This window comes from Corythoichthys intestinalis, chromosome 8, assembly GCF_030265065.1.
Source record: "Corythoichthys intestinalis isolate RoL2023-P3 chromosome 8, ASM3026506v1, whole genome shotgun sequence".
Lineage (NCBI taxonomy): Eukaryota > Metazoa > Chordata > Actinopteri > Syngnathiformes > Syngnathidae > Corythoichthys > Corythoichthys intestinalis.
In genome coordinates, this window is record NC_080402.1 from 18,989,569 (window position 1) to 19,002,191 (window position 12,623).

Sequence of the window (12,623 nt, forward strand, 5' to 3'; positions counted from 1 at the left end):
AAAGAAAATTCCAAAAAAGTCCAGTGTCAAGTACCCACAGTCAGTGATGGTTTGGGGTGCCATGTCAGCTGCTGGTGTTGGTCTACTGTGTTTTATCAAGGGCAGGGTCAATGCAGCTAGCTATCAGGAGATTTTGAAGCACTTCATACTTCCATCTGCTGATAAGCTTTATGGAGATGAAGATTTCATTTTTCAGCATGACCTGGCACCTGCTCACAGTGTCAAAACCACTGGTAAATGGTTCACTGACCATGGCATTACTGTGCTCAATTGGCCTGCCAACTCTCCTGACCTGAACCCCGTAGAGAATCTGTAGGATATTGTGATGAAGTTGAGAGACACAAGACCCAACACTGTGGATGAGCTTAAGGCCGCCATCGAAGCATCCTGGGCCTCCGTAACACCTCAGCAGTGCCACAGGCTGATTGACTCCATGCCACACCGAATTGAAGCAGTCATTTCTGCAAAAGGATTCCCGACCAAGTATTGAGGGCATAGTTGATATAATTAATTGAAGGTTGACTTTTTTTGTATGACAAAAAAAACATTTTGTATTTGCTGGATGAAATATGCTAATTTTTGGGGATAGGGATTTTTGGGTTTTCTTGACTTTTTTTTGCTAAAATCATCAATATTAAAACAATAAAAGGCTGGAACTACTTCAGTTGTGTGTATGAATCTAAGATATATGAAAGTCTAATGTATATCAGTACATTACAGAAAATAATTAACTTTTATCACAATATGTGAGTTTTTTTTAGAAGGACTAGTATACAGTAGACAAAATAAGTATTTGAACACCCTGCTATTTTGCAAGTTCCTCCACTTAGAAATCATGGAGGAGTTTGAAATTTTCATTGTGGGTGCATGTCCACTGAGAGAGGATCTAAAAAAAAAAAAATCCAGAAATCACTAAGCATGATTTTTTAACTTTGTGTGATACAGCTGCAAATAAGTATTTGAAAACCTATCAGCTAGAATTCTGACCCTGAAAGACCCGTTAGTCCGCCTATTAAAAGTCCAACTCCACTCCATTATCTTGAATCAGATGCACTTGTTTAAGGTCGATAGCCGCATAAAGACAACTGTTCACCCCATACAATCAGTAGGACTCGTAACATGGTCAAGACCGAACAGCGTTGACGCCAGAGACAAAGTTGTTTACCTCCACAAGGCTGGAAAGGGCTACGGAGAAATTGCCAAGCAGCTTGGTGGAAAAAAAGGTCCACTTGTTGGAGCAATCATTAGAAAATGGAAGAAGCTAAACATGACGGTCAATCCGAGTGGAACCAAATGTAAGATATCACGTCATGGGGTCTCAATGATCTAAGAATGGTTAGAAATCAGCACAGAACTACTAGACAGGAGTTGCTCCATGACCTGAATAGAGCTGGGATCACAGTTTCCAAGGTTACTGTTAATAATACACCAAGACGTCATGGTTTGAGATCATGCATGACACGGAAGGTTCCCTTGCTTAAACCAGCACATGTCAAGGACCCCCTGAAGTTTGCCTATGACCATTTGGATGATGCAGAGGAGTCATGGGAGCAAGTTTTGTGGTCAGATGAGAGTAAAAACTTTTTGGTCATTATTCCACTAGCTGTGTTTGGAGGAAATAATGATGAGTACCATCTCTAGAACACCATCCCTACTGTGAAGCATGGAGGTGGTAGCATCATGCTTTGAGGGTGTTTTTCTGCGCATGGGACAGGACGATTGCACTGTATTAAAGAGAGGATGACTGGGGCCCTGTATTGTGAGACTTTGGGGAACAACCTCCTTCCTTCAGTCAGAACATTGAAGATGGGTCGTGCCTCTGTCTTCCAACATGGCAATGACCTGAAGCACACAGCCAGGAAAACCAAGGCGTTGCTCCGTAATAAGCATAACAAGTTTCTAGGATTGCCTAGCCGGTCTCCAGACCTAAACCCAATAGAAAACCTTTGGAGGGAGCTCAAACTCCGTGTTTCTCAGCGACAGCCCAGAAACCTGACTGATGGGTGGGCTGAGATCCCTCCGGCAGTGTGGGCAAACCTGGTGAAAAACTACAGGAAACGTTTGACCTCTGTAATTGCAAACAAGGCTACTGTACCATATATTAACATTCGTTTTCTCGGGTGTTCAAATACTTATTTGCTGTATCAGCTGTATCACACAAGTAAATTGTTAAAAATTTATACCTTTTGAATTTTCTTTTTAGATTATCTCTCACAGTCACAGTGGCCATTCACCTACAATGAAAATTTCAGACCCCTCCATGATTTCGAAGTTGGAGAACATGCAAAATAACAGGGTGTTCAAATACTTTTTTGGGGGGGCGATAAAAAGGAATCAAGTCCTGTGGTTTTGAGCAAAGAATAGTTTTTAATTCATCTCATTTAGTCGTCATATTTTCGATGTTAAGAGCTTCTACTTTAAATGTGGGCAAAATATAAATGTCAAAAGGTTGTACCAGCCAGATTTGAACATTTAATGAACATTGACAACATGAGCATCTTTAAAGATGTTAGCTTTGTTAGGAGGTAAAACTGGGGAAAGTAGGCTAGCGACCTTGCTCTACCAGCCAGGATTTAACATTTTATGAACACACGAGTGTGACAAAAATGTTATCTTTGTTGGAAGGAGGTAAAATGCGGAAAAGGCTAGCCAACTTGTGGTCTCCTAGTAAAAGTGATTAGCACTTGAGCTAAGCTAACATACTAATGTTGTAGGCTATAATGGCACTGACTGTAGTGTACACTCACAAAGTAGGTCCTGTGTTAGTCTATTTTTCCTGTTTCACAAAGATGTTAAGCAGTGTCTGACCAAGATATGATTGCAATTATTTGACATTCGAAGGACTAGTTTGCAGTAATTTAGTATTTAAAAAAAAACCTTGATCACCTATCACGACAGGATCAGTATCACCAGATACCACACAGCCAGGTATCGGTGCAACACGAGTAAAAACTGGCAAAACTCACAACGGCATGATGAATCCATTGTAGAGATTCAAGAAAAAAAATTGTTTAATGTTTAATTCAACCAATCTTTCGCCTCTACCAATTTGAGAACCACTGCCTTTGCCCACAGGATCACCACGACGTTAAGATCTGAAGCCTGGCATTTGTCATCCTTGCTTGTGAAGTAGCAATATCAGTGTGTAAAGTGAAAGGTAAAGTTCAAAAGAATGAGATAGTAAGCGTGGTATCAAACATCTCCTTCATGTTTTAATGGACTTTTGTGTCATGTATAAATATATACACTTTACAGATGGGCGGGCCACAATGGAGCACACGCTGGTTAGCATCATGCTAGCACGTATTTACACTCGGGGCGGGTGAGGGGCGGGACGCGAGTCGGCCTCCGCTAAGAGCAGCCGGAAGGCACGAAGTCAGAGATGACGCGTGCGCCGAGCGTGTGCTGCATTGCGAAATGACGACAATGTAAAGACACCAACGAAAAACAAAAATAGAAGCGAGTGCGGATTAAAAAGTGGACACGCCGAAGTGTGAATAAGAAGAAAAAGAAGGCCTGCTGGCTTCCGTGCTATTGCTGACTCAGGGTCAAAGTTGTCAATCTTGTCTTGTCGTAGCTGCGCACGCCGTGCGGACGATCCGCCTCCTCCTGACGCGATCAACAGCAGCCTCCGGACGAGGTGTTGACGGGTTTGCTCTGGATCTTCACGTTCGACTTGTCAGAGCTTGCGGCGGCGGCGCCAGGGCCCATGCGCTTCTTGATCTCGGCCGCCATGGTCATGAAGGCCTGCTCCACGTTGGTGGCGCTCTTGGCGCTGGTTTCCAGGAACGGGATGCCTAGACTGTCAGCGAACTCCTGAAAACACCCCAAAACGGTCATTCGATGACTCCCCTTGTCAATTCCGATGACGTTACGGAAAAGTCGATCGTGAAACCGACCTTTGCTGTGGTGTAGTCTACCACTTTCTTAGTGGTGAGGTCACATTTGTTACCGACCAGCAGCTTGTTGACGTTCTCGCTGGCGTAACGGTCGATCTCCTGGAGCCACTGCTTCACATTGTTGAACGATTCCTAACGCACATATGATGATAGAAGTCAGCGACAAGCAAACGAGTTGTGATAACATTTTCAAATTTTATTTCATTTAACCCCTTCATGTACAAATTATGATTTTTTTTTTTGCTTTTTAACCCTCAATTATATTACATATTGGCTGCGCTAGACAGCCCATCCATTTTGACTGACAGGGGCAAATGAACATTAGACATACGAGCAAAATCAAGGCGAACAAAGCGCACCCACCTGATCGGTGACGTCATAAACCACGATGATCCCGTGCGCGCCTCTGTAGTAGCTTGACGTGATGGTGCGGAAACGCTCCTGGCCAGCCGTGTCCCACTACGAAAGACGAAGCGGAACGAACGATTGACAACATGCTAGCATCGCCGCGTGACGGCAGCCGCACGTCTTCTCACAATCTGCAGTTTTATGGTCTTGCCGTCCAGTTCGATGGTCCTGATCTTGAAGTCGACGCCGATCGTGCTGATGTAGCTCTCTGTGTACGTGTCGTCCTGAAGAGCGCACAAATTATTGTAAACCAAAAGACAGGACTGTCATAGCGACTAAATGATATGAAAAGGGGAAAACTTACTGCAAAGCGAAGCAGCAGACAAGACTTGCCGACGCCAGAATCTCCAATCAGCAGCAGTTTGAATAAATAGTCGCTGCAGACACATATCAGTCATAGGTGTGTGACAATATAATGGTAACATATCACAATACTTTATATCCCAATACAAGGATCGACAATATAAATGGCCTGGACGTACTTTTAAAATAGTCGGAGCCACCAGAATGCTCCAACCACTGACCCGGTTGGACAAGTAAAAATACTGCGCCGATTAAAAAATAAAATCCACATTAATTCCCAGTGGTTCTGTGTTTTGATGATGTAACATTATCCCGATCAAAGACAACATTACAGTCTAAGCAGTCAGCCGTTGCTCTCCGTGGGGAGTAAACCCCTCGTTCGCTTGCTCACTCCCACGTGAACACCTGCTTACTGCTGCTGATTGACTGTCAGTATCTCGGTACCCACCTAATATTATACGACAAGACATGTTTCTGAAACCCCCAGCACCCGGGAAAAAGAAGCGAAATCCAATATGAAAAGGGAGACAAATTTTCAGCCCCAGTGGCAAGACCGCTGGACTTAGCTCGGCTACGATGAGACAAAAAATTAGGTTTACTTTGAGGTGTGCAGATCAATGCCCACATATGCAGACAAGTAAGTTAGAAAAGATAACGGGTATGAAACCTACTATGAACCATGAACTTACAGTGGTATGAAAAAGTATTTGAACCTTTTGTAATTTCACACATTTCTGCATAAAATCACCATCAAATTTGATCTGATCTTTGTCAAAATCACAAAGATGTAAAAACAATGTCTGCTTTAACTAAAACCACCCACACATTTATAGGTTTTCATATTTTAATGAATATAGCATGCAAACAATGACAGAAAGGGGAAAATTAAGAAAGTGAACCCTCTGCCTAAGGAGACAAAGAGCAATTGAAACCAATTTTTACCAAACAATTTAAGTCAGGTGTGTGCCCAATCACTGATGAGTGGTTTAAAGCTGCCCTGCCCGCTATAAAACACACACCTGGTAAGAATTGTCTTAATGAGAAGCATTGTCTGATGTACATCATGCCTCGGTCAAAAGAGCTGCCTGAAGATCAGCGATCAAGGATTGTTGATTTGTATAAAGCTGGGAAAGGTTAAAAAACCATCTGTAAAAGTCTGGATGTTCATCAATCAACAGTCATAGAAGTTGTCTACAAATGGAGAGTTTGGCAAAATTGGCACTGTTGCTTCTCTTCCAAGGAGTGACCGTCCACCAAAGATTACGCCAGCGCAGAATACTCAGAAAGGTAAAAAAAGAACCCTAGAGTGTCTGCTAAAGACTTACAGAAATCACTGGACAGTCCAATATCTCTGTACACATTAACTATATGTAAAACTATGGCTAAGAATGGTGTTCATGGGAGGACTCCACGGAGGAAGCCACTGCTGTCCAAAAAAAAAAAAAAAACATTGTTGCTCGTTTAATGTTCACAAAAAGGCACTTGAACACTCCATAGACGTTTTGGCAAAATATTTTGTAGACTGATGAAACTAAAGTTGAATTTTTTGGGAGTAGCACACAGCATCATGTGTGAAGGAAAAATGGAATAGCTCACCAACATTAACACCTGATCCCCACCGTGAAGCATGGTGGAGGGAGCATCATGATTTGGGGCTGTTCTGCTCCATCAGGGCCTGGACAACTTGCAATCATTAATGGAAGAATGAATTCAAAAGTTTATCAGGATGTTTTGCAGGAAAACCTGAGGTCGTCTGTTAGACAGTTGAAGCTAAAAAGAAGATGGATGCTGCAAAAAGATAATGATCCAAAACAGAAGTAAATCAACTTCAGAATAGTTTCAGAAGAACAAAATACACGTTCTGGAGTGACCAAGTTAAAGTCTAGACTTGAACCGCATTGAGATGCTGTGGCATGACCTTACGATTGATGCCACACATCCCAGGAATCTGACTGAACTACAGCAGTTTTGTAGAGAAGAATGGGCCAAGATTCGTCCTGATCGATGTGCCAGACTGATCTGCAGCTGTAAGAAACGTCTGGTTGACGTTATTGCTGCCAAAGAGGGGGCCACAAAATATTAAATGTGATGGTTCACTTATTTCCCCCCCCCCTGTCATTGTTTACATACTATCCGCATTAAAATATGAAAACCTATAAATGTTTGGTGGTTTTAGTTAAAGCAGACAGTTTTTTTCATCTGTTTGATTTTGACAAAGATCAGATTACGTTTGATGGTGATTTTATGCAGAAATGTGAGAAATTCCAAAAGGTTCAGATACTTTTTCATACCACTGTAGCATGTGATAATTCATCCGCGTGACTACGGAGTGTATAATATCGTCATAACGACAGTCTAGCTTGAAAATCGTTAGCCATAATTGCCTTAGTCATCTCTTTGACTTCTAAATAGTTGCCACAACAAGCCGAGGGAGATTGTCAGAGGGCGGTGGAGGGAAGACAGGAAAGGTTCGCCCAGGCAAAGGACTCTCCCATGGGCCCACCTCCCACTAGAGCTCCCAAGAAAAACAGTGTTTTTTTCTGTGTGTACGTTTGTTTCCCCAAAACATTAAAATATGTGTAAGTGGTCAGTGGAGTCAATTTGGGTTTATTCATGTATACTGGAGTGATAATGGATGTCATTATGGAATCGGAATAGGATTACTTGCACTAGATTCATGTGTTTGCACTGTTTTGCGACACTCTACATTAAATTTACCTAAAAAAAAAAAGTATTATTCATGTTAATCAAACAAATTATTCTTTTCCGTGATTAATGAGATCAATAATTGACGCGTTGACCTTAGCCAGTGGTTTTGATTGTGGGGCCAGTGAACTTCAAAAGCCAATGGCCCAGTGAGCCAGTTGCTAATTTCCCTTATTTTCTACCCCTGCAATAGGTTATCGATACGTAGAGGTGAAACAATCGCTTAATCGAAAACTAATCAATTAGCAAATTATTCGAGAACTATTTTGATAACCATTTAATCGTTTTGAATTTCTTCACCTTAAACTTGTCTAAATTCTTGAAATTATGACATACAAAAACTTCTCAGATTATATTAGATTTCTTCATTATATTTTTGTTGAGTCAGAGTAGGACATGAACAGATATCTGCTTTTACTTTGGGGACGAAAAAAAAAAACTCAATTTTTTGCAAATTTTCGGACAATTTACTGTCTAAACTAGCTTCTTAATAAGGCAGCAACAACTAGATTAAATCTATTAATAAATTACTTGCCAACGAATTTGATAATCGATACAGTTGTAGACTACAGTTAAGTCAGGAAGCTGTAGTAACATTTTTTGAAGGAAAGAGTCATCCATTTTGTCTTCATTGTTCCTTACAACAAGCCTAAAACAACTTCAAGGTAAATGTCAAAGATAATTGAAAAAAGTTACGTTTTTCATATTGATTGATCGTTTAATCAATCATCCGATTATTCGACTATGAATATAATCATTAGTTGCAGCCCTATCAATACGTTTCCGCCAAGAATCGAAATATCGTTTTAAAAAAGAACCAATAGTTGCTAGCAAAGTTTTCCACTAGAAAGTGTCTATGTCAACTCATTGGCTGCCATTGACGACGCTAGATGTCCAAATGCCCCAAAATTAAGTAATCCGTGGCCAGTGTTGTTAATGACAGCGTTTCGTCAGTAGTGAGTAATCTAATTTTTTTACTTTTCCAATCTTTGCAGCTCTGTTACCATGACTGAGGATGTGAAGGCGTGCTTTACAACAATTTGGTTGAATGACGCAGGAAATGTGGAGAGCAGAGCGGGAGGGGAGAGGAGGGAAGGCGGGTGTGATGCCGTTGCAAACGCGATGCTAGATTGCTCAGAGCGTTAGCATAACATTCGCGTTCTCGCTAGCATTAGCATTTAGCGTGGCGAGCGTCATCTTAAATAATCAATGTTGCTTTAGCCTTTTAAAGGGCTGTGCTGCGCGAACATCACACACTAAGGGGCTGTTTACATGGTGACTCTCAGAGAAGACGAAAAATTTCAGGTTTACAGTTATATGGTTCAGTCCCCGTTCGAACAATGTCGCAATTCCGCATGAAAACGATGTACTGTATCATGCCAGGCCCTAGGGGGCAGTGCAGATTTGCAAGGCGACAGCAAATGATGCACTTTTCAGCCATTCAACATATTTAAATTAAAAATATTATAAAAACAGTAAATTAAAGCCGATGTTCCGCCATATTTGCTGTTTTTAAATGTTTAGTAGCACCGCTGCGCACGCCCAATGTGACTTGTACGAGTGCTAACGTTATCGGCGCGGTCCCGCACCGCGGGAGCTTTTGATGTGCATGCGGAGCAAGCCCCCCCTCAAGCCCCTGCAATCGAATTCTTCCAGTTTGGAGGCAGGATTCCAAGGTTTGCGTCTTGGCCTTCCGTCTTCGCCGACACTATACAAACGCGAGGCCACTCTGCAACACAGTCATTGAGTCTTCGTGTCGCAGAGTCACCATGTAAACTGCCCCTAAATGTAACTCATAGCGTTAGCATTAGGTAGGCGAATGCTAACGGAGCGTGTCCTCTGAAACTCGGACAACTTTTTGATTTTCAATATACAGTTCGTGGTGTTCAGGGGGGTACAATTAATTGAAAATAATGGACTGTTTTCCTGTTGAGTATGCATTATCATCACCAAGCAGGCTTTGTCCTTTTTTGTTTTTTGTTACCAAAAATAGTCACTTGCCCTAAACTTTTCTTGAATGGTGTATCCAAACATAAAACTTTTGTGATTTTGTTTTTTTATCAAAACAACTAGAATAAAGATAGAAGAGGGAAGAGATTCAGAGCCTCACCTGCATATTGAAAAAAAAAATATATATATATATATATATACATATTAGGGCTGTCAAACGATTAACATTTTTAATCGAGTTAATTACAGCTTTAAAATTAATTAATCGTAATTAATTGCAATTAATCGCAATTCAAACCATCTATATAATATGCCATATTTTTCAGTAAATTATTGTTGGAATGGAAAGATAAGACACAAGATGGATATATACATTCAACATACGGTACATAAGGACTGTATTTGTTTATCATAACAATAAATCAACAAGATGGCATTAACATTATTAACATTCTGTTAAAGTGATCCATGGATAAAAAGACTTGTAGTTCTTAAAAGAAAAATGTTAGTACACGTTATAGTAATTTTATATTACAACCCCTCTTAATGTTTTCGTTTTAATAAAATTTGTAAAATTTTCATTCAAAAAATAAACTAGTAGCCCGCCATTGTAGATGTAAATAATTACTTACACAATGCTCATGGGTGCTGAAGCCTATAAAATCAGTCGCACCCAAGCGCCACCAGAGGGCGGCAAAACTCCATAAAACACAATTAACAAGTGAGCGTTTCACTGTAGTGTCATTTAAAGGGGCATCTGCGTTAATTGCGTCAAATATTTTAACGTGATTAATTTAAAAAATTAATTAACGCCCGTTAACACGATAATTTTGACAGCCCTAAAATATATATAAATATATATTTATAGGGGTATGATGGTACACACAAGTCATGGAACAGTAGCTACCTTGGTACGGGGATCACGGTTCGGTGCGGGTTCAGCACAACAAGAAAAACAAGGGTTTTTTCCCCCCTCACAGCATTTGATGTTAACGTTTGTATACCATTACACTCTTATATAGGTGAATGTTTTTTAAAAAAAATGTAAAAAGTGTGACCTGTGTTTTTTTTTTTTTTAAATTAAAAAGTTCAATTCAGTCGGTTAATATAGACATACTTGATCTAAAAGACGTTATAGAATGGATCATGTAATAAATAACGTGTAAAAGATGAAAAGTAACGACAGTTACTTTGCCGAGTAATTAATTACTCTTACGTTGAGGTAACTGAGTTACGAACCCAACATTTTTTTGGGAGAAGTAATTTGTAATTAACTAATTACTTTTTAAAAGTAAGATTAACAACACTGGCGGCGGCCATGGACGATTTGGGACATTCCCAGCTCACTCCCTGTTCAGTAGCCCCAAATCAACAGGAAGTGATGGAAAATCAACACGGATGAACAAACATTTATTCGCTGTCACCCTCCTACTTCGAAATGACTGGACGTCGACTATTGATAAACTCATTCAAATTGACAGCAAAACGACGAAAATAGCTTGTTTTCTGGTTTTATTGTACAATATCGTAAAATGATTTCCTGAAATCAATAATTGTTGTATCGCCATATCGTGAAAAAAATGTTATCGTGAGAAAATCGTATCATAGGATACCACCCCTAAATTTAGTCAGTAATACACATACATGTAGTGCACTTTTATGCCTTGGAGATTAACAAGCGAAAATGTATTGGATTGTATTGACACCTTATTTTTTAATGTCACGTGTCAGAAATTTCCTAAAAGTAGGGCGTCGTAGGCTGCTTGTTGCGTAATCATCAACAACACAACTGGAAGCACGGATGCTAACTCAGTCAGTTGACGGATGTGGCAACTTCCTGTCGGCAACTCGTGACTCATCGCGTCCCATTGAGCTAATTGTCGCCTTTTTTCCTTCGCCTTTCGCCACTACGTCGCAACGTAGCGCGTCATGTGGATGTTTTTAATGTCTCTGGTCGGAATTATGACGTCCGGCTAAGGCTACGGTAACGGGAGTCCCTCGTTCAAACCGATAGACGGCCAACAAATTCAGTCTAGTCGATGCGACACAAGCGGGAATATGATGACACACACATGGTTGACATAATTTGAGAAAAAAAAAATAGCAGCCCTGCTTTGAAGAGGCTAACAAAACAGCTGATGTTAGCTTAGCTTTAGCTTAGCTTGAACTTAGCTTTAGCTTAGCTGCTGACAGCTCAGCCGGAGCTTCTTTGCTTTCTCCGGAAGACAAACACTTACTATTCAGGATTCATCTTCGACAACGGCTCAAAGGACGCTCGTCGTGGTGGATCAGATGGGGACTTTGACGGGAGGTTGACCGTTTAATCAAACGAAGGCGAGCGGCTTTTGAGTGTCAAAAGGCAGTACAGGGAGGAAAAAAGAGAAGAAGTGGCGAAACTGGTTGTCGCAGCCAGGACGGCGTAATCGAATCAAATATGGCTGTCAGCACCGCCTACCCGGAAGTACCAGACGCAAGGCATTATGGGTGTTGTAGTCTAGTTACGAATACTAGTCCTAAATTATCTAAAACAATTAGCATATTGTGATAAAGTTCAATATTTTCTATAATGTACTGATAAACATTAGACTTTCATATATTTTAGATTCATTACACACAACTGAACTAGTTAAAGCCTTTTATTGTTTTAATATTGATGATTTTGGCAAAAAAGTCAAGAAAAAACAAAAATCTCTATCCCAAAAAATTAGCATATTTCATCCGACCAACACAAAAAAGTGTTTTTTAATTTAAAAAAAAGCAACCTTCAATTAATTATATCGGCTATGCACTCAAAACTTGGTCGGGAATCCTTTTGCAGAAATGACTGCTTCAATGCGGCGTGGCATGGAGGCAATCAGCCTGTGGCACTGCTGAGGTGTTACGGAGGCCCAGGATGCTTTGATAGCGGGCTTAAGCTCATCCACAGTGTTGGGTCTGGTGTCTCTCAACTTCATCTACACAACATCCCACAGATTCTCTATGGGGTTCAGGTCAGGGCGTAGATTTGGTCTCAACATTGGTAGGGACGCTATAACAGCGTAACCTGCATATACACTTTTTGCTGGGGACGGGACATTAATAAGACTAACAAGATTGGGTGAACGGGGGTCAGGGCTACATTTCTCAGAAATATGCTGATGTGTTGATTACGGAAAAATGAAAAAAGTTACATTTATTTTCATGGGGGGGAAATCCCACCTTCTTCATATCAAGGAAATTTATAGTGGTGTTGTTTTGTGGGTTTTTTTTGTTGTTGTTTTTTTTTTTTTTTAAGAAATGTCTGCATAGGCTGCAAATAAAATTATTTTTCAATAAATGATGGAGAAAATAAACAAATATATTTTAGTCAATGAATAA

The 12,623-nt window shown here is 40.5% G+C and overlaps 1 protein-coding gene across 1 annotated transcript; it reads right to left on the reverse strand.

The window, feature by feature from the left end:
* Positions 1 to 3,190: 3,190 nt before the first annotated feature.
* LOC130920219 (ras-related protein ORAB-1) lies at positions 3,191 to 11,691 on the reverse strand. Its single transcript, XM_057843256.1, has 6 exons — positions 11,504 to 11,691; positions 4,612 to 4,684; positions 4,436 to 4,531; positions 4,263 to 4,358; positions 3,900 to 4,031; positions 3,191 to 3,816 (listed from the first exon to the last, which is right to left on the reverse strand). Exons 1-6 carry the CDS (start codon positions 11,515 to 11,517, stop codon positions 3,619 to 3,621), a joined length of 609 nt encoding a protein of 202 aa, XP_057699239.1. The 5' UTR covers positions 11,518 to 11,691; the 3' UTR covers positions 3,191 to 3,618.
* Between the last annotated feature and the right edge of the window lie 932 nt (positions 11,692 to 12,623).

Coding starts and splice junctions, on each gene's coding strand:
- LOC130920219 (XM_057843256.1), bottom strand. Junction 4,532..4,611: donor GTCTGCTGCTTCGCTTTGCA/GTAAGTTTTCCC, acceptor TGCGCTCTTCAG/GACGACACGTACACAGAGAG. Junction 4,032..4,262: donor TTTATGACGTCACCGATCAG/GTGGGTGCGCTT, acceptor TATGTGCGTTAG/GAATCGTTCAACAATGTGAA.